General features: G+C 45.5%; 1 protein-coding gene across 2 annotated transcripts in view; it reads left to right on the forward strand.

The window, feature by feature from the left end:
* The window catches only part of Eva1c (eva-1 homolog C), a 111,944-nt gene that overhangs the window by 50,448 nt on the left and 34,162 nt on the right, over positions 1-27,334 (forward strand). For both annotated transcript variants that reach the window (XM_045150565.1, XM_045150566.1), the window contains one exon: positions 19,421-19,573. In XM_045150565.1, the coding sequence (XP_045006500.1) occupies positions 19,421-19,573 (153 nt within the window). The remainder of the gene's footprint in view (positions 1-19,420; positions 19,574-27,334) is intronic.

The following is a 27,334-nucleotide window of genomic DNA, read 5'->3' on the forward strand; positions in this document are numbered from 1 at the left end:
CAATAGGGTCTTACCTTTTTTTTTTTTTTTTTTTTTTTAGCTCAGGCAGGTAACCAAGTGATTTGGCAATGACCTGCCTTGTTTTGGGGACTTCATGGGTCCCTCTGACCAACAGCTCACTATGGTGAGTAACCCAGTTCTGAGATTAGGATTGACCAGCCACAGCCCATGATTTTAAAACTAAGTTTATTCCATCTTCTGCAGGGTATTTCTGTCCAGATTGTCCCCCATCTTCATGTATTAGAGATTATATCTTGTAGATAACTCTGAACCTCTTAATAGGAATATCAAAGGGGAGGAAGAGAGAGTAAGAGATAGAGATGTGTGCTTGTGTGTCCATGTTAATCTGTTAATTCAAAAGTCTTTAACAATATATAAACCTCAATTGTACTGATGCTAAAAAATGTACAGAATGGGGAGGAACTGCAATCACCTTTCCTCAAAATGGGGACCAAATTCTGCTTTTCAGAGTTAATTCTATATGGCTTGATTTTCTTAGGAGCTAATGGAACAGGTGTTACCAAAGCCACCACCTCCAATGCTTATGATACATGGTCTCCTGTTCTCATGGACAACGGGGCTGCCTTGGCCCTGCATCTTTCCAAGGACAGTGTTGCAGAAAGGTTCTCGTTGCTGGTAGAAATCACCCAACCAAGAGCAGCTTGTGGGAAAAAAGAGGTTTATTTTGGTTTACAGGCTCTGGGGAGTGGGGAGAAGCTCCATGATTGCAGGGAAAACAATGGCATGAGCAGAGGGTAGACATCACCCCTTGGCCAACATAAAGTTGTCAATAGCAACAGGAGAATGTGTTTGGGGAAACTGGCTATAGCACCCATAAGCCCGCCCCCAACAATACACTCCCTCCAGGAGGGATTAATTCCCAAGTCTCCATCAGCTGGGAACCCAGCATTCAGAACACCTAAGTTTATGGGGGACACCTGAATCAAACCACCACATTCTACCCCTGGCCCCCATAAACTGATATCCATACATGATATAAAATGCAATGCATTTAGTACAACTTTCAAAGACCCCATAGTTTTTATCAATTCCAATGATGTTCATACATCCCCATAATCCAAGTTCTTTTAATTGAGCCATAATACCAAAAAAATCTCCAAAAAACCCATAATGGCACAGAATAAACACTCACACTGCAAAAGATGGCAATGGGCATAGCAAACAATTACTCAAGCAATACATGATTTAAACAGGTCATACACCAAACTCTGTAGCTCTGAGTCCAACAACACTAGCCAGTGACAAGTCTCCAAGTCCAATAATTCTAACCAGCAACAAGTCTCTGGGGTTCCAATTCCACTCCTCCAGCTAGGCTACTCAGAGTCCTGGAAAACATCATCAGGGCCAGCAGCTCTCCTTAGCAGCCATCTCATAGTCCCAGCATCTCCACTGGGTCTCCACTGCAATCATGGTTCATCCTCATGGCTCCATGGGGTCTCCATGCAAGCATCCAGCAAACTTGCTTCACATTGCCCAAAGCCATTTCCAAAACACAAGACTGTTGCAAACTCAATGACCCTCTCATTCATGAATTTCTTATACTCCTCAATACCAGGTGGGATGCCAATTTGTTAATCCAGTGGGGAATAAAGCAGACTTTGAAGAACAGGACACTCCTTGAGCATTCAGGCCCCTTCAAAAGTCTACATTCTTCTTATTGCCCCAGTGAAGGTCAGCTGGCCTAATTTCAAAGGTTGTAATCTCTCAATTGCAGCTGAACAGGCAGCAGTTCACCCAAAGATTTTTCTTTCTGTGCCATATCCCTCTGCTCACACCAGTTCATTTCTACACAAAGCAACCTTGCACAACTTCTCAGGACTCAGGCATAACAGCAAGCTTCCCACACAAGCTGCCAGCCCAGTCCAGGCAAGCTCTTTCTCACCCTCATAAGCCAAACCTCACAGTCCATCGTTCTTACTCCATTCAGGCCTTTCAACTCTGACCAGAATAGTTCATCAAGCTGTACTTACAGCACTACAAGGCGTCTCTTAGGCCAAGGTTTCAAATCCTCCCACATTCCTCTTGAAAATCAGCTCCTAAAGGCCAAAGCCACACAGTCAAGTGTCCAGCAGCAAATGACACCACTCCTCGGCACCACTTTACTGTCGCAGTCAGGTTCACATTGCTGGTAGAAATCACCCAACCAAGAGCAGCTTATGGGAAAAAGAGGTTTATTTTGGTTTATAGGCTTGAGGGGCAAACTCCATGATGGCAGGGAAAATGATGGCATGAGCAGAGGGTGGACATCACCCCTTGGCCAACATCAGGTGGTCAATAGCAACAGGAGAGTGTGCCAAAAACTGGCAAAGGGAAACTGGCTCTAACACGCATAAGTCCACCCCCAATAATACACTCCCTCCAGGAGGCATTAATTCTCAAATCTCCATCAGCTGGGAACCTAGTATCCAGAACCCTTAAGTTTATGGGGACACCTGAATGAAACCACCACAGAGAGCAATAGAGGACATGCTGGAAAGGTCTCCTTTACTCTGGTTCTGGGGCTGTCTTCATTGACTTTTGCCATTTCTAAAGCTCTCTGATTTTGTGATTAACCCATTGCCAGCCCAGAGAAATCCCTCTTCTGTGAGTGATCACTCCTCAAAGCCCACTTCTAGGGTCTGTCTGAGGCAAACTCAGAGATTGACAGTAGAAGACAGTTTTTCCTTTTTTAAAAATACTTTATTGTTTGCTTATTTATTTGAGAGAAAGAGAGAGAGAGAGAGAATGAGTGTGGCAGGGTCTCTAGCTGCTACAAATGAACTCCATATGAATGCGCCACCTTGTGCATCTGGCTTACGTGGATCCTGGAGAATCAAACCTGGGTCCTTAAGCTTTATAGGCAAGCACCTTAACTGCTAAACCATCTCTCCAGCCCCCCCCTTTTTTTTTTGAAAAAAATCTTTATTGACATTTTCCATACTTACAAACAAGAAACCATGATAATTCTCTCCCCTCCTCCACTTTCCCCTTCACGAATCCACTCTCCATCACATCCTCTCCCACTCCATTAGTCTCGTTTACTTTGATGTCATGATCTTTTCCTCCTTCTTTGTTTGTTTTTTAATTGGCATACACAATAATGGGTTTAATTTGTGGCATTTTTATAATCCTTCACTTCTGTTGATCCTCCTGCCCAACTCCTCTCCTCTGTCCCCTGGCTGCTTCCTTCCACCATCTACCCTTAGAGTCCTTTTATGCTTTCAAGCAATGTGTGTTACTTTTTTAAAGCTTTTTTTTAATTGACAATGTCCATAACTGTAAATAATACACCATAATCATAACCCTCTCCCTCACCCTCCCTTTTCCCTGTTGCAAATCCCCCTCCATTGAATCCCTTCTTCTTCCCGTATAATTTCTGTTTTGATGCCATCATTTTTTCCCTTGGTTATGCAGGTCTTGTTTAGGTAGCCTCAGCACTGTGAGGTCATGACTATCAAGGTCACTTCGTGTCTGGAAGACAGTATTGTAAGCACTCCTCCCCTTCCTTTGGTCCTTACATTCTTTCGGCCACCTCTTTTGCAGTGGTCCCTGAGTCTTGGAGGGTGGGATGGAGTTGTCTCATTTAGTGCTGAACACTCCACTGTCACTTCTTCTCAGCACTTTGATGTGTTTTGAGTGTCCCCAATGGTCACGACCATGTGAAAAGAGAAGCTTCTCTAACCAGAATGAGAGGAGCATTAATATATGGGCATAAGGGCTGGCTGGAGAGATGGCTTAGCAGTTAAGGCACTTGCCTGCAAAGCCAAAGGACCCAGGTTCAATTCCCCAGGACCCACGTAAGCCAGATGCACAAGGAGGCACATGCATCTGGAGTTTGTTTGCAGTGGTTGGAGGCCCTGGCACATCCATTATCTCTCTGTGTCTGCCTATTTCTCTCTCTCTCAAGTAAATAAAATGTATACACACACACACACACACACACACACACACACACGCATAAACCTAAGTATTTAGAGGGCTGTTTGGTGGGCATAATGTATCCATTTAGCCAAACAAGCAACAGTACTCATTTCTCTCCTACAGCTTATAGCCTCCTCAGCTGGGCTGGAGAAATGGCTTAGCGGTTAAGCGCTTGCCTGTGAGGCCTAAGGACCCTGGTTCGAGGCCTGCTTCCCCAGAACCCACTTTAGCCAGATGCACAAGGGGGCACATATGTCTGGAGTTCATTTGCAGTGGCTGGAGGCCCTGGCGCGCCCATTCTCTATCTATCTATCTATCTATCTATCTATCTATCTATCTATCTATCTATCTGCCTCTTTCTCTCTCTGTCTGTCATTCTCAAATAAATAAAAGAAAACAAAAAAATAAAATATAACCTCCCCAACCATAGGCTTTTTATTAAAAAAAAATCTTTTTAAATTTTTATGTATTTATTTGAGGGAGACAAAGGCAGAGAGGGAGAGAGAGAATGGGCACACGAGGGCCTTCAGCCACTGCAAATGAACTCCACATGCATGTGCCCCTTTGTGCATGTGGCTTATGTGGGTCTTGGGGAATCGAACCTAGGTCCTTTGGCTTTGCAGGCCTCATCTCAACTGCTAAGCCATCTCTCCAGCCCAACCATAGGCTTTTGATTAGGTTTTCTGAACCAGGAATGAATTCCCTCTCATGGAGCAGGCCTCAAGTCTATTCAGAAAGCAGTTGTTTTCCCCTATAACAGACATGTCACCATTACATCAGCTGGTACATTTGTTGTTGTTGTTTTTAGTTTTCCACAGTAAGATCTCAGATGCTCTAGCCCAGGCTGACCTGGAATTCATCATGTAATCTCAGAGTGGTCTCAAACTCATGGTGATCTTTCTACTTCTGCCTCCTGAGTGCTGGGATTAAAGGTGTGTGCCACCATGCCCGGCTACCAGTTGGTACATTTGGCCTGGCTGGCTAGCTATAAAGCTTGCAGGGTCCACTGTTAAGACCTGGTGATAACTTTTCTCCCCTAACAGGCTGCATAGCTCTTTACAGAATCCTGATAGCTAGTCAGCTGGGTCGAGGCTTCAAGCTCAGTTCCAGCTTGATTTCTCAGTTTTCTCAGTGATCTACAGCCCAGGAATGTAGTCTTCAACAGTAGGAGCTTACCATTTAGTTCTTGTGGGCAATCAAGAGCCTTGCTAATAGCCTATAATGTTTGGGAGATATCAGGGGCCTCCCTGGCAAACAACTCACTGGAAGAAATCCCAGCCCCTGACATAGAAACTTTTCTAACCATAATTAATGGTTTCTGAGCACAACGGTATACACCTCCACAGGATGCTACTGCCCAAACTCACTCTATCATCATCATCATCATCATTTTTGCTTTTTTGACATAGGGTCTCGCTCTAGTCCAAGGTGACCTGCAACTCACTATGGAGTCTCAGGCTGGCTTCAAACTCATAGCGATCCTCCTACCTCTGCCTCCCAAGTGCTGGGATTAAAGGCGTGCGCTACCTCATCCGGCTTTTCTCTCTTTTTTTGAAATTTTGTTTATTTATTTATTTATTTGAGAGTGACAGACAGAGGAAGAAAGAGGCAGCGAGAGAGACAGAGAGAAAATAGGCGTGCCAGGGCCTCCAGCCGCTGCAAACGAACTCAAGACGCACGTGCCCCCTTGTGCATCTGGCTAACGTGGGTCCTGGGGAATCAAGCCTCGAACTGGGGTCATTAGGCTTCACAGGCAAGTGCTTAACCACTAAGCCATCTCTCGAGCCTATCCGGCTTCTATTTTTTTAAAATAAAGATTTTTGGCTAGTGAAGAAGTAGTTTTCATATGGCTTATTCATAAATCTGAAATTTTGATTAACCCTCCTCCCAACCCCTCTTCATCCCCTCCCCTTAGACCATTTCTTCCCCAATATTGTCTCTCTACTTACATATCTACTATGCCCTTCCCTTAAGCCCTCCCTTCTCCTCCCTAGCTTCCTCGTCTCTACTATTGACTTTAATTCCAGCTCACATATAAATCTAAACATTTGAAGCTAGGTTCCACATACGAGAGAGAATATGTGGCATTTGATTTTCTGGGTCTGGGATACCTCACTTAGTATAATCTTTTCCAGATTGTCACATGTATTCTATTATTTCTTTCCCCCCACTTTATTAAAACCTTTCCCCTCTCTCGTGGTCCCCTTCTCAGTTTCATGACCTATGCCTACACCCATATGTACACACACATAAAAATTAATAACTGGGATAAGCATGTGAGAGAACATGCAGTATTTGTTTTTCCAGCCATAAACATTCTTGAACAACTTGTGGTAAAGAAACAAGAGCAAAAGTTTTTAACTAAAACACGAGGAAAAATAAATTTTACAGTTTCCTCCTTGCCACACCAACCTAAATGTTTTTTGCTTTTTCTTCATTTTATTCTTGGTTGTAGGATACTGGTAACCCAGTTCTGGAGGGGATGGGCATGCTAGGTGGCACGGGTGGCATGGTCTGTACTGCCCATCAGGGAGAAGTCCACAGATTGTCAGCAGACCTCCAGGCTTCTCTCTGTCCCTCGTGGGGCCTGGATCCCTCAGCACAGCCTCTGTGTCCCACCCTGTGCACACACAAATACAGTCACACATCCACTCACCGGCCCAACCACAGCCACACTCACACATCCATGAGCACACACATGGTCACAGTCTCACCATATGCTCAACAGACACACCTTATCACACATGCATGACAACAGCTTATGTCCCAGTATATACACTCCATGCTATTACACACACACATGTGTGTGTATGTGTGTGTGTGTGTGTATATATATATATATATATATATATATATATATATATATGTATGTATGTATGTATGTATATATGTATATATACACACATAATCTCTACACACATGCACACACTTACAACCACAAACAGACCTGAACGCTGCAGAATAGCAGGACCCCCCTTTACAAGCCCCTGTCACCCCAGCATGACATCCCAACAACCCCTGTCTCATTTCCCAGGAAAGTCATTGCATGGCCCATGCGTTCGTTCTTTGTGACCCTCCAGGACCTGACTCTCAAATGAGACACCCTCGGCTGTGCCCTTGACTTCTGGTAGATTTGTTTGTCTTCTCATTTGCTTCTATCTCCAGGTCCCTCCTTCCATGGTGAAAATGAATTTCTCCTCCCTAAAGTAGCCCTCGTTCAGAATGTCAACAATTAAAGAACCTAGGTGTTGAGAATATGACTACCACGGTATTCTTTCACATTTAAAAGATATTTTATTTATTTATTTATTTATTTATTTATTTTAGAGAGGGTGAAAGAGAGAGAATGGGCTACCAGGGCCTTTAGCCACTGCAAATGAACTCCAGATAAATGAACCACTTCATGTATCTAGCTTATGTGGGTTTTGGGGAATCGAACCTAGGTCCTTAGGCTTCACAGGCAGGTATCTTAATGGTTAATCCATCTCTCCAGACCTCTCTCACTTTTGGTGGGGGGTTTGAGGTAGGGTCTCACTCTAGCTCAGGCTGACCTGGAATTTACTCTTTAGTCTCAGGGTGGCCTCCAATTCGGAGATCTTTCTGCCTCTGCCTCCCGAGTGCTGGGATTAAAGGCCTGGCCACCTCGCCTGGCCCTCTTCACATTTTCTATTTTAAATTTTTCTTTGTTTTTTTAAAAACTATTTATTTTCAAGGAGAGAGAGAAAGAGAGAATGGGCATGCCAGGGTCTCTGTAAATGAACTCCAGCCTGTGCCACCTTGTGCATCCGGCTTTACATGGGTACTAGGGAACTGAACCCAGTCATTAGGCTTTGTAGGCAAGGGGCTTAGTCACTGAACCATCTCTCTCGCCCTATTTAATTTTTTTCAAATAAATTTGTGATGAAAGTTAGATGGCTCTTGTAAAACTGGCAGAATGTTTTGTATTATCCTGTTTTCTGTTACTGTAATGAAATATCTAAGGTTGACAAACAGGGGAACAAGAGGTTTAAAGTCATTCTAAGGTTCAGGGTTCACATCTGGTGGTGGCCTTCTTACTGGCAGGGTCCTAAGGTGGCTCAGGGAATCACGTGGGAAGAAATAGGGAGCACAGGTGTCCCCTCTGTTCTTTCTCTGTGCCCTCCCCCATCCCCGGTTTATCTACTCCTATTGAAACGCCATAGTTGGATCACGTTTCTGCCCTTATAATCCTTCACAGTGGGGCTCTACTCCTTGAGTTTCAGAAGGAACAAGCTGTGTTCAAACCATACAAACCATAGCACTAAGTACTTTAAGGCTAGGCTATTACTTTGTTACCAGTGCACAGTTTATTTTGTTTATTATTTATTTCATCTCAGCAAATACCTTTTTTTGTTGTTTGTTTGTTTTGTTTTTCAAGATGTTTCAACTGTAACCCACCCAGACTGACCTAGAACTCGCTCTGTAGTCCTAGGCTGCCCTTGAACTCACAGCAATCCTCCTACCTCTGCCTCCCAAGTACTGGGATTTAGGGTGTGTGCCACCACACTCAGCAACAAATCTTTTTTTTGTTTGTTTGTTTGTTTTTGTTTTTTGTTTTTCAAGGTAGGATTTCACTCTAGCTCAGGCTGACCTGGAATTCAGTATGTAATCTCAGGGTAGCCTCGAACTCACGGCGATCCACCTACCTCTGTCTCCTAAGCACTGGTATTAAAGGCATGCACCACCACGCCCTGCTTCAAATCATTTTTTAAAATAATTTTTATTTTTTTATTTGAGAGAGAGAGAGAAAAAGAGAAAGACAGTAAAAGAGAGTTGGATACACACACACACACACACACACACACACACACACATATATGGAGAGAGAGAGAGAGAGAATGGGCACTCCAGAGCCTCCAGCCACTGACAACAAACTCCAGACACGTATGCTGCCTTGTGCATTTGGCTTTGAAGGCAAATGCCTTAACTGCTAAGCCATCTCTCCAGCCCAACAAATACATTTTTAAACAATATTTTTATTTCTTTATTAATTTGCAACACAGAGAGAGTATGGTTGTACCAGGGCGTCTTCCAACTGCAAACAAACTTCAGATGTATGCACCACTTTGTGCATCTGGGTTTACGTGGGTATTGGGGAATCAAACCCAAGCATGAGACTTTTCAAGTGCCTTTAATTGCTGAGCCATCTCTCCAGTCCAGAAAATACATGTTTTAATTTATTTATTTTATTTATTTGAGAGAGAGAGAGCTAGGAAAAGGCAGGTAGAGAAAGAGAGTGTGTATGTGGGCACGCCAGGGCTTCCAGCCACTGCAGAACAACTTCCAGATGTGTGCGTCCCCTTGTGCATCCATCTTATGTGGGTCCTGGGGAATTGAACCTGGGTCCTTTGGCAAGTGCCTCAACTGCTAAGCCATCTCTCCAGCCCAGCAAATACATTTTTTATGTGGGTGCTCATGTCTGTATGGGAACACGTGCATGTGGAGGCAGAAGACAATGTTGGGTACAGAACACTGCCCATCTTTCTTTTTTATGGTTTTTAAATATTTTTTACATTTTTATTTATTTACTTGCAAGTAGAGAGACAGACAGACATACATACACAGAGAGGGGCCGGGGCAAGGGAGTATGGTCACGCCAGGGCCTCTAGCCACTGCAAACAAACTCCAGACATATGCACCACCTTTTGCATCTGGCTTATGTGGGTCCTGGGGAATTGAACCTGGGATGTTAGGCTCTGGAGCCAAGTGCCTTCACCACTGAGACATCTCTCCAGCCCTCTCTCCCACACCACCTTTCATTCTTTGAGTCAAGGTTTTTCATTGGCCTGTAGATAGATTGGCTTGCCAGTGAGCCCCAGGGAGCCTCCTATCTCCACCTCCCCAGCATTTAGGTTACAGGCATGCACCAGAGGCACCTGGCATTTTTACATAGTTACTGATAATCCAATTCAGGTGCCCATGCTTGTGAGGCAAGCGCTATGCTGTGAGCCTTCCCCCGAGTCCTAGCAAATACTAAGTGCCACAGTGCACGGGTGAGTGACATGAAAACTCACATCCCCCAGAGGGCCGTGGAGTGACAGTTGTCTCCTTGCGTGGGTCTCATACCCAGTCCCGGGAAGTTCCAGGAAGATTCTCTTACCCAACAGACATGTTCTGAGACTTCGCGTAGCTGGCCTTCTCATCATTTAGCTTCCAGCCCAAGTAATGCCTTACCAAGATGCCATTCCCTGTCCAAAAAATCAAATGAAGTCCTTTGCCCCCATGCCCTATCATCCCTTTCTTTAAATATATATATATATATTTTATTTGAGAGAGAGAGAAAGAGGCAGATAGAGAGAAGGGACATAGCAGGGCCTGTGCCACCTTGTGCATCTGGCTTTATGTGGGTATTGGGGAATTGAACCTGGGTCCTTAGGCTTTGCAGGCAAGCGCACCTTAACTGCTGAGCTATCTTTCCAGCACCCCCTGCCATCCTTTTTGTTTGTTTGTTTGTTTGTTTGTTTTTTGAGGTAGGGTCTCACCCTAGCTCAGGCTGACCTGGAATTCACTACATAGTCTTAGGGTGGCCTTGAACTCATGGTGATTCTCCTACCTCTGCCTCCCCAGTGCTGGAATTAAAGGCGTGCGTGTTGCCATCTCTTTCTACAGCAGTGTCCTATCTTATTTTCTTCACAATAGCATTAACCTCAGAATCTGCCTTGTTCATTTGTGCCTGGTGTATTATTGTACACACATGCCTCCCTCAACATGTAATCACGAGGAGGGCAGGAACCCTGCTATTCGCCATGACAACCCCAGAACAGAGGTGTTCGATGTATTTGTGGAACAGATATTCACCACCTAACAGAAACTAAAGTCCAGTGTCAGGGAGGGAGCTGTGACATTCATGACAGCATCACAGAAATGTGGGCAAGACTCCAAGTGAGGTCAGGGCTCCCACATAGAGGCTTGGGGTACTGTGCTGGTAGTTCCTAAGAACTGACTGCTCATCAGAGGGGTCAGTGGGGATTTTCTGAGCAAGTGATGCTGGGGCTGAGAACCGCAGGACGGAGGTGGGGCGGGCACAGAAAGTGGCCCATTTGGAGTACTATGGTTAGAGATCCCGGTGCAGTCAGTGAGCAAGGTAGGGCTGACTGAAGCCAAGGGAGCCCAAGAAAACACAGGCTAGAAGTCTGGAACCAAATCCTGGGTCCTCATTGTCAAGGAAGAGGGTTGGAATGTACCTGAAGGGTGACATTTACACCGGGAGGCGTGGGATCAGGTGTGGCTGATACATGGAGAATGGATTGAGGGAAGAAGTGTTGCGTAACCTGGCCCTCCCCACTCCATGTGTGCATGTGTGTATATGTGTATGTGTGTGTGCATGTGTGGGTGTGTGTATGTTCATTTGTGCCTGGCTTATTATTGTACAGACATGCCTCCCTCAACATGTAATCACGAGGAGGGCAGGAACCCTGCTATTCACCATGACAACCCCAGAACAAAGGTGTTCAATGTATTTGTGGAACAGATATCCACCACCTAACAGAAACTAGGTGCTGTGATCAGATGTGTGTATGCGTGTTCGTGTGTGTTGCGGTTGAACCCTTCCTTCTAGGACCTTGTTCATGCTAGGCAAGTATTCGTCACTGAGCTACATCCTCAGTGACACAGCATTTGAGGAAATTGAGGAAATGAAAGTGTGATTTTCACAGGGCGTGGTGATGCACGCCTTTAATTCCAGCACTCAGGAGGGAGGCAGAGGTCGGAGGATAACCCTGAGTTCGAGGCCACCTTGAGGCTACATAGTGAATTCTAGGTCAGCCTGGGCTAGAGTGAGACCCTACCTCACACACACACACAAAAGAGTCAGATTTTCCTATAAACCCTCCTGCCTCTTTTTATAGCCCTCTCACCTCCCAGTTCTCTCCTGATCTCCCAGTTCCTGTCTCTGCCTCTTGGCTGCTGCCACACGCAACAGTGTGCAGAGCCAGTGAACAATCTCTCCCCAGCTCCATCCTCTGAACTCTAGCCCGATGAGAGCGCTGGCGCCAGGGGAATGGGAGAGTGCTCCAAACCAGGGCTGATTCTGGTATGTGGAGAGTTAGTTTACCAGCAAACCTCTCTAGAATCTTCTTTTCCTTAATGTCACTCGTATTTTCCCCTTCCCCCGACTTCATTCCCTTGGGGAATTTAGTTTCAGGGAGACCTTGGATCTGGGCCCCTCTGGATTCCAGTCCCTTTCTACGATGAGAGCTACTGTGTGATCTCGGGGCGGGCAGGGACGCTTTTGGAGACCCCAGCACTCAATTGCACAATGAAGCTAATGTCCCTTTCCGCACACAGCCGCTGTAAAGACACACAGTGTAAGATGCTTGGCACAGGGCCGGCCGCGGAGTTGCGCTCAGTCATGTGTAGCTATCATTCCAATAAGCAGACTCAAGCAATTATTGTGAGAAACGTGCTTAATTGACAGGCAGTGATGTGCCCAGGGCAGGGGTGGTAGTGGTATGGTGCTTTGGTGCAGGAAGTGGCAGTGTGCATGGCCTCTGCAGCAGAATTTGATGCCATAGTGCAACTAACCAAATCTCTGCCAGCGTTTTAATGTTGCCAGGCACCAGCAATTGTGAGCAGTGACAAAATACTCCTGTTCTGGAAGATCAGTGCCCTGCCCACCTGTGAAAGGTTACGGCTGATAGACAGATGTACCCAGATGCAAAACAGCATACACTGAGGAGAAACCAGAATTCAAAATTTTTATATTTTTAAATTATTTATTTGCCAGCAGGGAGACCGAGAGAAGAGAGTGAGAAAGAGAGAGAGAGAGAATGGGTACTACATGCACCGCTTCGTGCATCTACCTTTACATGAGTACTGGGGAACCAAATCCAGGTCATTAGGCTTTGCAGGCAAGTACCTTAACCACTGAGCCATCTCTCCAGTCCCATATTTTTATTTATTCATTCATTTTATGCTGGGGATTGAACCCACTGCATTTTGAAATTTTCTGAGCTAGCCACAGGTCCTTGTCACCAGAAGAAGCAACTGTACGTTGTGTTGAAGATGTGTTCAGTAGCATAGTTGTGTTAAATGCATTAAATTCTGATTTTTTTAAAATTTTTATTAACATTTTCCATGATTATAAAATATATCCCATGGTAATTCCCTCCCTCCCCACCCCCACACTTTCCCATTTGAAATTCCATTCTCCATCATGTTACCTCCCCATTACAATCATTGTAGTTACATATCTACAATATCAACCTATTAAGTATCCTCCTCCCTTCCTTTCTCTACCCTTTATGTCTCCTTTTTAACTTACTGGCCTCTGCTACTAAGTATTTTCATTCTCACGCAGAAGCCCAGTCATCTGTAGCTAGGATCCACATATGGGAGAGAACATGTGGCGCTTGGCTTTCTGGGCCTGGGTTACCTCACTTAGTATAATACTTTCCAGGTCCATCCATTTTTCTGCAAATTTCATAACTTCATTTTTCTTTACCGCTGAGTAGAACTCCATTGTATAAATGTGCCACATCTTCATTATCCACTCATCTGTTGAGGGACATCTAGGCTGGTTCCATTTCCCAGCTATTATAAATTGAGCAGCAATAAACATGGTTGAGCACGTACTTCTAAGGAAATGAGATGAGTCCTTTGGATATATGCCTAGGAGTGCTATAGCTGGGTCATATGGTAGATCAATCTCTAGCTGTTTTAGGAACCTCCATACTGATTTCCACAATGGCTGGACCAGATTGCATTCCCACCAGCAGTGAAGAAGGGTTCCTTTCTTTCCACATCCCCGCCAACATTTATGATCATTTGTTTTCATGATGGTGGCCAATCTGACAGGAGTGAGATGGAATCTCAATGTAGTTTTAATCTGCATTTCCCTGATGACTAGTGACGTAGAACATTTTTTTAGATGCTTATATGCCATTCGTATTTCTTCCTTTGAGAACTCTCTATTTAGCTCCATAGCCCAAAAAAAATCTATTTCTCTCTTTTTTGCATGAGTGTGTATTGTGTATGCATGTGGGTATGCATACACATGTATGTACATGTGTGTGAAAGCCAGAGGTTGACAATGTCAATCCTTCCTCTCATTTATTGAGAGGCAGGATATGTCAGTTGAACCCAGACCTTGCTCATTCAGGTAGTCCAGCTAGGCAGCCTGCTGTGGGACCCTGTCTCTGCCTCTTGAGTGACAGGGTTGCAAGCAAGCCACCACACTCACCCAGCATTTATGTGGGTGCTGGGGGCCTGAACTCAGGTCTTCACAATTATGTGGCAAGGCCTTTATCCATTGAGCCAGCTCCCTAGCATCCCCTACCCCTCCAAAAAAAAACCTATTTCTGCTAACAAACAAACAATATTTTCAAGTTGCAGTGGTTTAGATAGACCTCGTTGCTGGTATATTACTGATAGAAATGGGATGTCCCACACAGCCCTCTAGTTGGTAGCATTCAGGGGAAGACGGTCACTGCCATTGTCCTCTAAGCAGAGATGTGACTCTACTTTCCCAGGCTCCTGTCAATCTCCCTACATAAAGCTGCAGACATGTTGGTGACCTACCCCTGGAAGGCTGCCCAGCCCTATAATCTGAGATAAAAGAGATCTCTAATCCAGCTTCAAACCAAGTCCTAGTCCTCTAAGAAAGTAGCAGTTTACATTAGTAGTCCCATTGTCTTCCTTTCTTCCTCCCTTCCTCCCTCCTTCCCTCCCTCCCTCCCTCCTTCCCTTCCTCCCTCCCTCCCTCCCTCCCTCCCTCCCTTCCTTCCTTCCTTCCCTTCTTTCTGTTTTGAGCTAGGGTGGCCTCACTCTAGCCCAGGCTGACCTGGACTTCACTCTATAGTGTCAGGCTGGCCTCCACCTCACAGAGGTTCTCCTACTTCAGACTTCTGAATGCTGGGAATAAAAGTATGAGCCCCCACACCCAGTTTTATCATTGACTTTTTGGGAAAAAAAGTTTTATTTATTTATTTGAAAGAGAGAGAGAGAGAGAGAGGGAGGGAGAGCAAAGAGAGAATGGGCACACCAGGGCCTCTAACCACTGCAGATGAACTCCAGATGCATGCACCACCTTGTGCATCTGGCTTACATGGGTACTAGAAAATTGAACCTGGGTCCCTAGGCTTCGAAGGCAAGCACCTTAGCCTCTAAGCCATCTCTCCAGCCCCCATTGTCTTTTTGAGCCCAGAAATGTCACTCTTAAGTGACAGCACCTTCCCAAGGCACTAAGTGGCTCAATGTAAGGAGATAGTAACCCCAGGAAGGTAATATAATACTCACCAGCCCCTTCCTCCAGAAAACGGTTTGTGTGGGGTCTGGGGACAAGGTCTCTGCAAGCCTTACATGTGGGTATTTGGCTACCTTGGGTTGGATTTTCTGGCTTTAAGGCTGTCTTTAAAACATAAAGGTCAAAGAACTCAACACTAAAACCAAACTGCTAACACACATTTATAAATCATGTTTACCTAAGGCTCAGGGATTGCTGTGGAAGAGAGGGCAAAAGATTGTAAGAGCCACATGCTGGGTAGAAATATACTGAAGTACAGCCCTCCCAGAAACTACCAGATCCTAATTACCCCACAGTGAACACTAAGAACCCTACTGAAGAGGGCCCTCAGGGAAATGGGGACAGGGAGTGAGGGGATACAAGAGTATAACCTATGTAAAAAAAAAAAAAAAACGAAAAAAATACATATATTCATAAAGATAAATCAGAGAGATGTAGCTAATGAATCCAGTCCATGATGTGCCTTTAAAAATCTGTAATATTTATTTATGAGAGAGAGAAAGAGAATGGACATGTCAGGGCCTCTAGCCACTGCAAACAAACTCCAAATGCCTGCTCCACCTTGTGCATCTGGCTGACTGGGTACTGGGTTCTTAGACGTTGCAGACAAGTGCCTAAACTGCTGAGCCATCTCTTCAGCCCAAATTTTGTAATTTTTTAAACTTCTAAAAGAAGTTTCTAAAAGAAAGAAGGAAAGGAAAGGTGGAAAGAAAAAGAGAGAGAGAGAAAGAAAGGAAGAAAAAACTTATCTTGCTTCAAAATAGAACTTGAGGGCTGGAGGGATGGCTTAGCAGTTAAGGCACTTGCCTGCAAAGCCAAAGGATCCAAGTTCAATCCCTCAGGACCCATGTAAGCCAGATGCACAAGGTGGCACATGTCTCTTGTGTTCGTTTGCAGCGGCTGGAGGCCCTGACTGGTGCACCTATTCTCTCTCCCTCCCTCTCTCTCTCTTCCTCTGCCTCTTTCTCTCTGTCAAATAAATAAATAAAAACAAATTTTTTAAAGAAAAACAGAACTTGGGAGGCAGAGGCAGGAGGGTCTTGAGTTTAAGGTCACTTTGTGCTACATAGTGAATTTAAGGCTACCTGGGCTACATAAAGATTCTGTGTCAACAGTGAAGGACAAAAACCTTTCTAGTTTGCTGAGATAACGTCCTTTTTTGTCATGCTTTTTGCTGTCCCCTTTTCTGGACAGGTGGCCCCCCAGCAGGCATCCCCAGCCCGGGTCAGTGATCTGCACTTGTACGGGGACTCTAGCTCTCTCAGGCCCTCCTCTCTACATCACGTGTCGCCTCTGGGCTTGGGCCTTTGAAGTCAGGCAAGATGTCAGTGTCGGCGGCACGGAAGGGTTCATCATGCACAGCGTGGGAAACCTCCTGCTGCTGCAGACGTGACTCACGAAGACTCGGATGCCCAAAGTCAGGGTCAGACTCAGCGCTGGTTTTATTTAGGAAAAAAAACAAAAAAACTAAACAAACTTTTTCTTGGCTCTAAGTTGAAGGTGCTATGCTAAGAGTCTGGGCTGGAGAGATGGCTTAGCTGTTAAGGCGTTTGCCTGCAAAGCCAAAGGACCTCCATTCAATTCCCCAGGACCCACGTAAGCCCGATGCACAAGGGGCTCATGCATCTGGAGTTTATTTGCAGTGGCTGGAGGCCCTGGAGCTCCAATTCTCTCTGTCCGCCTCTCTCTCTCCAATAAATAAGTAATACTAAGAGTCCTGTGAGCAGGTAGAAAGGCCTTTAAAATATTTTACTAAGACACCAGATTTCTTTGCCTCTCTCCCTTGGGTCTTCCTATATGGAAAACAGTTAGAGAGGACGGGACTTTTATGAGCAGCCAGAACTACTTCCTTCAACTCTGAGCCTTTGATTATAGGACATGTTCCCATTTTATATAAACACATCTCCCTTTATCCAGAGGGACATGCTCCAAGATTCCCTGTCAATGCCTGAACCCACAGGGAATATGAAACCCTCTATTTACTACGTGTTTTGTCTATACAGACACACCAGCGATAAAGTTTAATTCATAAATCAGGCACAGGAAGAGATTTACAACTAATAATGAATGAGAACAGGGAGCTGCCCCGTGACTGAGCACTTGTGAAGCGTGTGGATTGGAGTTTGGATCCCCAGAATCCACATAAATAGACAAAGAACTCTTTGGACAAGCTGGCCAGCTATACTAGTTCAACTGGCAAGCTGTGAGCTCAAGTGAGAAATCCTGCCTCAGGGGAGCAATCGAGGAAGACACCCACCATTAACTTCTGTCCTCCACACACACATACAATAAATAAGAAAATAAAAATAAAGGAGAACAATTACAGCTTCAACTATAATAACATTATATTTAACACCACATATAATAACACCAGTATTACGGTTCTTTGGGGCCACTGTGAAGTCAAATGAGGATTAGTTGAACATTCACACTGCAATACTGCAACAGCAGATCTGATAAACAAGACAGTTACTAAGTGGCAATTGGACAAGTTGCATATACAGTGTGGATACACTTGCAAGGGGGTGACTGGTGTCCCGCGTGGGCCTAATGGCAAAAGATTTTACAGACTACTTCGAACGGTGCACAGTTTAAAACCTAGGAATTGATTACTTCTAGAATTTTTCGTTTAACGCTTTCAGAGTATGGTTGACTTCCGGTTACCTGAAATCCCAGAAGACAAAAAACCCTGGGGAGATGGGCGCATTAAAAAACAGCAGCACCAGGGTTTATCATCTGTAAAGTTGGTGAGGCATCTTGAGATCCTAAAACGTCGTCGTTCCTGTGAAGTTTGGTCCCGCTGCTGCTTTTATGTGTTTGGTAGAAAGTCACAGGCACTTACAAGTTATGGGGAGATGGAGCTTATTCTTGGGAAATGTTTTCCTTTGTGTTTTAATTTTGGAGGGTTAGCATCGACTCCATCAAAGATCTAGCCAGCTGCCCTTGCCCCAAAGTGTATTGCCTACATTTTGCTTAAGAAGAGGGTTTACATGGCTGGGGAGATGCCTTAACAGTTAAATGCTCTTGTTTAGAAAGCCTGGTGGTCCAGCTTTGATTTCCCAGTTCCCACATAAAGCTAGATGCACAAAGTGCTATGTGCATCTGGAGTTCGCTTACAGTAGCAAGAGGCTTTGGTAAACCCATTCTCTGTCTTTCTCTCTCTCTCTCCCTTTCTCTCTCTCCTTGCTAATAAATAAATAAAAATATTTTTTTAAAAGGAAGAGAGAAAAAAAGGAAGGTAATTTATAAATTGGTTTGATTATAACAATACTAAGAAAAATATCTTACATGTTGATCCAACATAACATACACTGACACATCAACAATACATTAACAGATGAAAGACCTTTTTTAAAAAAATTATTGCACCCTATACCTTTTCTTTGTGGGATTTATTTTTATTTATTTATTTTTCAAGGCAGGGTTTCACTGTAGCCCAGGCTGACCTGGAACTCACTCATTGGTCTAAACTGGCCTCAAACTCACAGTGATCCTCCTACCTCAACGTCCTGAGTGCTGAGGTTAAAGGTGTGTGTCACCATGCCTGGCTGGCTCCCTTTGAGTTTTTCAATGCTTTCTAACTATTGTTTTTTTTTGTTTTCCGAGGTAGGTCTCACTCTGGTCCAGGCTGACCTGGAATTCACTATGTAGTCTCAGGGTGGCCGCGAACTCATGGTGATCCTCCTACCTCTGCCTCACGAGTGCTGGGGTTAAAGGCATATGCTTCCCAGCCTGGCTATTTTTTTTTTCCTTTTCCTCTTTTTCTTTTTCTTTCTTTCCTTCCTTCTTTTTTTTTTTTTTTTTTTTTTTTTTTTTTTTTTTTTTTTTTTTTTGGTGTGTGTGTGGGCAAGGTCTCATGGATATTTCTCTCAGTAAATTCTTGGTCCTCACCTGGCTACGCCAAGGCAGCATTAGCCAGGGGGCCCCTCTTCAGAATCTATGACCTTAAATGGGGAGAGAGAACTTTCCCCCTGCCAGCCCCTCCCAGTCCCTGAGCAGCCCTGTCCCCTCCTCCTGGCCTTTCTCTTATGGTTTGCAGCTCAGTGTGATTGCTAGGGTCTTTGCAACCTGAAAGGGGACTTGTTTTCCAGGGCCAAGGAACAGCCAGGCAGGAAAAGCCATTCTGACACCCACTTCTCAGAGTAGCTCCAAGGGGACAAAGTGGCCAGACCCAGAATCTCCTCACCCATTCCTTCCCAGTGAGGCTGATGGTGCCACTGGCTTCTGTTTGCATTTCAGATGAGTTAAAAAACAAAACTGTGTGTGAAGACCAGGAGCTGAAATTGCACTGTCACGAGTCCAAGTTTCTCAACATCTACTCCGCAACCTATGGCAGGAGGACCCAGGAAAGGGGCATGTGCCCCTCAGCAGCAGAGCGACTGCCCCCCTTTGGTATGTGAGTGTATCTGGCTGTTGTTGGGGTGCTGCCTAAATGGATTACAGTCATGGGTCCCCAAGGAAGTGGCCAGGGCCTGAATCAGAGGGCAAGACAAGGGCAGAGAGCATCCATCTCTCCTCGGTGGGTCTTTCGGCCCCGCATTCAGTTCAGTCCTTCCACGTGGAGTAGACAAGCGTCTGCTGAAAGCATTGCTCTGCTCCAGGCTGTGGTGAGTCACCAGTGACCCACGGCCTGCCCAGTCACAGAGCTAACCTTCCAGCCGTGGACGGTGAGGGCATGAGAAAACAGATATGAAAGGAATGAATGCAGCCGGCTCCATGCTCAGGGGTTCTGCTTCCTTGGAATTAACCAACCACAGCATGGAAACACTTGGGGAGAAAAAAAAAAAAAAATTCCAGCCAGGCGTGGTGGCGCACACCTTTAATCCCAGCACTCAGGAGGCAGAGGTAGGAGGATCACCGTGAGTTCGAGGCCACCCTGAGACTATGTAGTGAATTCCAGGTCAGCCTAAACTAAAGTGAAACCCTACCTTGAAAAACAAAACAAACAAACAAAAAAAGAATGATAAAAATTATCTTTACTGGCTGGGCGTGGTAGCGCACGTCTTTAAATCCTAGCGCTCGGGAGGCAGAGGTAGGAGGATTGCCGTGAGTTCGAGGCCACCCTGAGACTCCATAGTGAATTCCAGGTCAGCCTGGGCTAGAGTGAGACCCTACCTCGAAAAAAAAAATTCCTTTACTGAACCTGTGCAGACTTCTTATCTTATTCTCTAACCCACACTGTAATGTATAACATGTATGTAGTTACGTTGTCGTGTGAGGTACTATAAATAGTCCAGAGTTGACTTAAAGTAAGTGAGAAGATGTATAGGTTCTGGGCAAAGACTACACCCTATGTATGTGTATGTGTGTGGGGTGTGTGTGCATTGTGTATATTGCACCATTGTATGCGTGTGGGCATATGTGTGTACAGGTTCACATGCGACTGCATACGGAAGTCAGAGGTCAACACCAGGTGCCTTCCTCAGTTGCTCGTCCACCTTATTTTTTTATTTTTTTGTTATTTATTTGAGAGCAACAGAGAGAGAAAGAGGCAGACAGAGAGTTTTGGGATCTGCAGGGAGACCTAAAACCAAATCCCCACTGAGGACATCTGGAGATGGGTGTCTGAGCCAAGGAAAGAGCCAGTTTCAGGTGAGACTGGACTGGATCTGGAGTGTGTTTTAAGAAGTCAGCCTTAGGGCTGGAGGGATGGCTTAATGGTTAAGGCACATGCCTGCAAAGTCAAAGGACCCAGGCTCGATTCCCCAGGACCCACGTTAGCCAGATGCACAAGGGGGAGCATGCATCTGGAGTTCATTTACAGCGGCTGGAGGCCCTGGTGTGCCCATTCTCTCTCTCCCCTTCTTTCTCTGTCAAATAAATAAATAAATTCAGCCTTAGAATCCTGCAGTTTGGGGCTTAGAGATGATGTCACGGGCTGAGCCCAACAGCTCCACCCTCCAGTCATTCAGTACAGATGATCAGGGATCTCCTGATTAACAGGACCAACAGGAGATAAATACATCCTACTGGAGAGGAAGAGAGGGTGGCTGATTGATTCATTGATTATGATCGAGTGATTGATGAGAACTGGCTATGATATGGCAGAGTGGCTGGCTAGAAACTCAGGAAGTAGTTCATGTTGCGGTATTGATTCTGAATTGTGTAAGAGAGCAGGCTGGTAACACAGACAGGGTTCCTGTATCGTAGCTTTGAGAATTCCTTTTCGGGTAAGCCTCAGTCTTTGCTCTTTGTTCATTCGAGGGCCGGAGGTGGACCTCAGGTGGTAGAGTGCTTGCCTAGCCCTGAGTTTGAGCCCCAGCACTGTATGAAGTGGGCATGGTGGCGCACACGTGATATTCTACCACTCAGGAGGTAGAGGTCAGAGGATCAGAAGTTCAAGATCATCCTCAGCTACACAGTGAGTTTAAGGCCAACCTGGGGGTGCATGAGACCTTGCCTCGAAAGCAAAGTAACAACAAAACCTTCAGTTGATTACAGGAGTCCCACCCACACACTGTGGAGTGAGATCTGCTTCACTACAGGACTACTGATTTAAATGTGAGTCATATATAAAAATACCCTCATGTCAGCATCTTGTCTTTAATTAAGATACCTAGAGCCTGTGCCTAGTCCAGTTGACATGAAAAAAAAAAAAATCATTCTGAGAGCTGGGTATGGTGGCACACACCTTTAATCCCAGCACTTAGGAGGCAGAGATAGGAGGATTGCCTTGAGTTCGAGGCCACCCTGAGACTACATAGTGAATTCCAGGTGAGCCTAAGCTAGAGAGAGACCCTACCTTGAAAAAACAATAAAGGGGGGGCGGGTGCTGGAGAGATTGCTTAGCGGTTAAGGCATTTGCCTGCAAAGCCAAAGGATCCCGGTTCTATTATCCAGGACCCACATAAGCCAGATGCACAAGGGGGTGCATGTGTCTGGAATTCGTCTACAACAGCTGGAGGCCCTGGCACACCCATTCTCTTCCTCTCTCTCAAATCAGTAAATAAATAAAATTTTTTTTTTAAGTCATTCTATTGCAGTTTACAGCAATGGAAAGGCTTTGCCATCTCTCTGTTGCTTACCAGTGAGAGCAGACCCAGCTGCAAAACAGCCAATATCAAACGTGAGCCCCTCCATGTAATAAGAAGCCAGGATTTATTTGTGGATTGCATACAAAAATTAGACATTCAGGGCTGGAGAGATGGCTTAGCGGTTAAGCGCTTGCCTGTGAAGCCTAAGGACCCCGGTTTGAGGCTCGGTTCCCCAGGTCCCACGTTAGCCAGATGCACAAGGGGGCGCACGCGTCTGGAGTTCGTTTGCAGAGGCTGGAAGCCCTGGCGCGCCCATTCTCTTTCTCTCCCTCTATCTGTCTTTCTCTCTGTGTCTGTCGCTCTCAAATAAATAAATAATTTAAAAAAAAATTAGACATTCATTTTAAAAAAGAAATTCATGCCTAAGTAATACCTTGTACCTATAAAAATTCATACGTGGGCTGGAGAGATGGCTTAGCGGTTAAGCGCTTGCCTGTGAAGCCTAAGGACCCCGGTTCGAGGCTTGATTTCCCAGGTCCCACGTTAGCCAGATGCACAAGGGGGCGCACGCATCTGGAGTTCGCTTGCAGTGGCCGGAAGCCCTGGCGCGCCCATTCTCTCTCTCTCTCCCTCTATCTGTCTTTCGCTCTGTGTGTGTCACTCTCAAATAAATAAATAAAAAATGGACAAAAAATATTAAAAAAAAAAATTCATACGTGACCTAATTGCATAAGCAAACTCTCGACTGACACCAACAAGAGAACCAGGATACTAGGATAACACGCCTCTGAAAGTCTCACAATGTTTGGATGTAGCCTGAGTATCCTCTAAGCGTTCAATCCCCACTGAAAGGTGTTAAAGCGGTGGAAACTTAATCTTATGGAGATGTTTAGAGGTGGGGCCTCTGAGAAGTGATCAGGATTAGTTAAAGGTGTAGTTTCCATGAATGAATCCTGATGACTTTAAAAGAATAAAGTCACAGCTTGGGGAGATGAGAGCCTGAAACTGCTTGAGTTCCACTCCCCAGGACCACATAAAAAGCTGGGCATGGAAGCTGGGCGTGGTGCCGCATGCCTTTAATCCCAAGACTTGGGAGGCAGAGGTAGGATCACCATGAGTTCGAGGCCACCCCGAGGATACAGGGTGAATTCCAGGCCAGCCTGGACTAGAGTGAGACCCTACCTCGAAAAACAGAAAGAAAAGGAAGGAAGGAAGGAAGAAGGAAAAAAAGCTGGGCATGGCCATGCATTTCTGTAACCCCTGTGTGTGGAGGTGGACAGTGGAGAATGCCTGGGGCTTGCTGACCTTAAAGCAGCAGCTCCAGGTTGAGGGAGAGACTCTATCTCAAGGAAGTATGTGGATGAGTAAATACACAGGAAGTTCTCCTCTGGCTGCTGTATGCACACACGCGGCACCACATCTGCACACACACCTGCTCGTAGCACACCACACCACATATACATCACACGCACACACACCGGCGTAAACCACACATAACACAGCCCACCACATGCGCTTCACACACACTCACACAGAGAAGCGAGTGAAACCAGAGACACACAAACGTTCCCATCCCCCGCTCTGCCCTGTGCTGCAGTGGGCCCCTGCCTGCATTGAAGTCATCCCCAATTCTATGCAGGCTGTTGCCCCTGGATCAGAACCATGAGCCAAAATAAACCTCTCTTCTTTACAATGTCACTCAGCTTGGGCATTTCCTTACAGTAAAACAAAACTCAAGAAAAAGAAAATACAAATAAATAAATAAATAAATACAGTCATTGCTATGACTGTATCTGAAAATGGGGAAATGGAGAATGTGAAAATTTTTCAAAGTGGGCAATGGGCAGAGGCTGGAAGAGTTTGAAGGAATGGGCTGGAAAAAAGGCCTCTGTCGCTGTACGTGAAATGTTACGGGCCAATTCCAGTGAAGACACGGGAGAGGAGACTAGAGTTAGTCCCCGATGAAAACAAGGCTCCCCAGGTTTCCCCCTGTGAAGTAGCAAGAACACGGCTCATTCTCTCCATGCCCTGGAACTTTGCGGAAGACCCAACGGCACGACGATGGACTAGTCTGTTGGGTGGAGGAGACTTCAAATCAACAAAGCATTCTGGAGCTGCAACGTGGAGATCACCGGCTGCCTTTAATCAGATTGACAGTGAAACTTGGGAGCCAAAGGCAAGACTCAGTCTGACCAAGGAAGGAGCTGAGAACCATGTAAGGGCGTGGCCACTCGCTAGAGATTCGTGTGGGGAAGAGGCAGCCAGCTGCCACGTGCGAGTGGAAAAAGGCCTGCGGTCAGGCAGCCAGGTGTAGCTCGCACCGGTGGGCGTGGAGTTGTTCGCCGTGGTTTGTCATCATAGAGTCATGGCTTCCACCGAGACTTCAAAGGAAAGCCTTGGGGGGCCTGGCAGAAATCAACTGGTGGGTCAGATCTCCCCCCCTCCACCCCCCAATGAAGTGATGCCTAGTGGAACCTGGAAGTGGAGCCTCCGTGGGGATCCCCCAAATGTACAGCTATCAATGACCCGCAGCTCCCACTGAGGAAAGCAGCAAGAGAGAGCTTAACCCTGAGGCCAGGGAAGTGTAGCAAGGTCTCAGGAACCCCAGTGCTCAAGGAATGGGCTTTGGAACTTTCGGGTTTAGTGTCCACCCTGCTGGGGTTTCAGGGGTTTTTTTTGTTTGTTTGTTTATTTCTTTGGGGGGGGGTTCAGTTTTGCTTTGGGATGAATAATCCTTTCTACTTCCTATGTCTGTCTTCTATTTTTATTTATTATTTTTTTGTTTTTTGAGGTAGAGTCTCACTCTAGCCCAGGCTGGCCTGGAATTCACTATGTCTTCTCAGGCTGGCCTCGAACTCTCAGCAATCCTCCTACCTTTGCCTCCTGAGTGCTGGGATTAAAGGCATGAGCTACCACGCATAGCCTTTATTTATTTATTTGAGAAAAACAGAGAGAGAATGAGAATTTGAGCACCAGGGCCTCCAGCCACTGCAAATGAACTCCAGATGCATTTGTCACCTTGTGTGGGTCCTGGGGAATTGAACCTGGGTCCTTTGGCTTTGCAGGCAATCACCTTAACCACTAAGCCATCTTACGTCTCTTACGTTTCTTTTTTTGGAACAAGAATGTTAACCTCCACTGTCATGTCTTAGAAGTGGGTCTCTTGCTTTGGTTTTACAGGTTCACAACTGAATTCCTGCTGGAATGAGCAAAAGCTGTGAGACTCTTGGGGGATGGAAAGACAATATTTTTGCATTATGAGAGGCACATGAACCTTGGGAACAAGAGGGAAAATGCTCTGACTTAGATATAATTTCAGTGTGTCCCCTGAGGGTTCAGGCGCTGCAATTTAATTGCCATTGAAGGCATTAAGAAGGTGAGAGTTTAAGCTACTTAGAAGTGGGATGTCTGAGCAATGAGTGGGATTAGAGCATCTCCAGGGTGGAGAGTACATGATTCAATGCTGGTCTCTTTAAAAGAAGAGGGAGCCGGGCGCGGTGGTGCACGCCTTTAATCCCAGCACTCGGGAGGCAGAGGTAGGAGGATTGCCATGAGTTCAAGGCCACCCTGAGATGACAGAGTTAATTCCAGGTCAGCCTGGACCAGAGTGAGACCCTACCTCAAAAAACAAAAAAATAAAAATAAAAAAGAAAAGAAAAGAAAAGAAGAGGGAGAGAATGGAAGCGGCATTGGATGTTCCCTGTCTCTTCCCATGTGAAGCCCTCTGCTTCCTTGGGACTCTGCCAGCCAGAGGGCCATCAGCAGATGTGGACCCTTGACCTTGGACCAGACTGTGCACCCAAATAAACCTCTTTTCTTTACACAGTTTCTCAGCGTGAAGTATTTCATTATATTTATTAAAAATGGATTGAGGGGGATGGAAAGATGTCTCAGTGATTAAAGGTGCTTGCTTGCAAAGCCTGATATCTGGGTTCAATGCCCCAGTACCCACATAAAGCAAGATGCACAAAGTGGGGCATGCATTTGGACCTTGTTTGTAGTAGCAAGAGGCCCTGATGCACCCATATTCTCCCTCCCTCCTTCCCCCCTTCTCTCCTCTGCTTACAAATATTTTTTTTTAGAAAATGAACCCAAGGGAGGCCCACACCCAGTGTCCTGGGAAGGCGTTTCTTTTTAAGATTCTATTTTATTATTTTCTTTTACTTATTTATTTATTTTTCTTTTTTGGAGGCGTCTCTTGAGGATGATGAGGATCTGTCAAAGGAGGCCCTGACAGGTCCCCAAAGCACCAGAGTTCATCTGTTCTTAAGTAGATCTGGGGGCTTAGTCTCCTGTCTTCATAAGTGTGGCTACCAAATGGGCCAGCAGGCACTTGGGATAGTGGGTTCCCATTGTCTGTTCTTGACTCTAATTTCTACTGTATTCTTCAAGAATATCTCATTGTTCCTGTGATTCTGTCCTTCTCAAATGACTCCTAAATGTGTTTGGTTAGGAGCTGTGGCCTTCTTTCTTTTCAGTGTCTCCACCCCACCATGGATGGCCTGGGTCACTGTAGGGGTCTTCCTATTCCTAGACTTTCTTGGTGGTATAATCCTCTTCTGCAGAAAAATGAAAAACAAAAAACTCCCCTCCCCCACCTCCCTCTCAGACTTTTTACTATTTAAGAGACTTTTCTAGGGGCTGGGGAGATGGCTCAGCAGTTAAAGGCACTTGCTCATAAAGTCTGTTCGCCTGGGTTCAATTTCCCAGCACACACGTAAAAGCCAGATACACAAAGTGGCACATGCATCTAGAGTTATTGACAATAGCAAGAGTCCCTAGTGCACCCATTCTTTCTCTGTCTCTCAGTCTCACTGTCTCCTTGCAAATAATAAATAAATATGAATGATTTTTTTTAAAGAGACTTTTCTAGAGGGGAGTTATGGGAGTCATGCAGGACACCACGGGCTGTTTCTCCTTTGTGCATCCTGCTATGTCCTTCCCCATCTACCGCTTCTTAACATGGGGAAGGGAATCCCATTTCTCAAGCTTATTATACCTAGCTTGGCTGCATGTGTTTGGGGAAGGCACAGCAAGCCATTATTTCAGCTGCTCATTTGAGCAGACGCCATTCTGTCAAGTAGGTCTATCAATGGGCCAAACTTGTATATTCACCTCATAGCTACCTGCCTTCCAAGGAAGCTGGATGGGAATTGGGTTCGTTTTTGGATTTTTTTTT

The sequence above is a fragment of the Jaculus jaculus genome, chromosome 5 (assembly GCF_020740685.1).
Source record: "Jaculus jaculus isolate mJacJac1 chromosome 5, mJacJac1.mat.Y.cur, whole genome shotgun sequence".
Classification (NCBI taxonomy): domain Eukaryota; kingdom Metazoa; phylum Chordata; class Mammalia; order Rodentia; family Dipodidae; genus Jaculus; species Jaculus jaculus.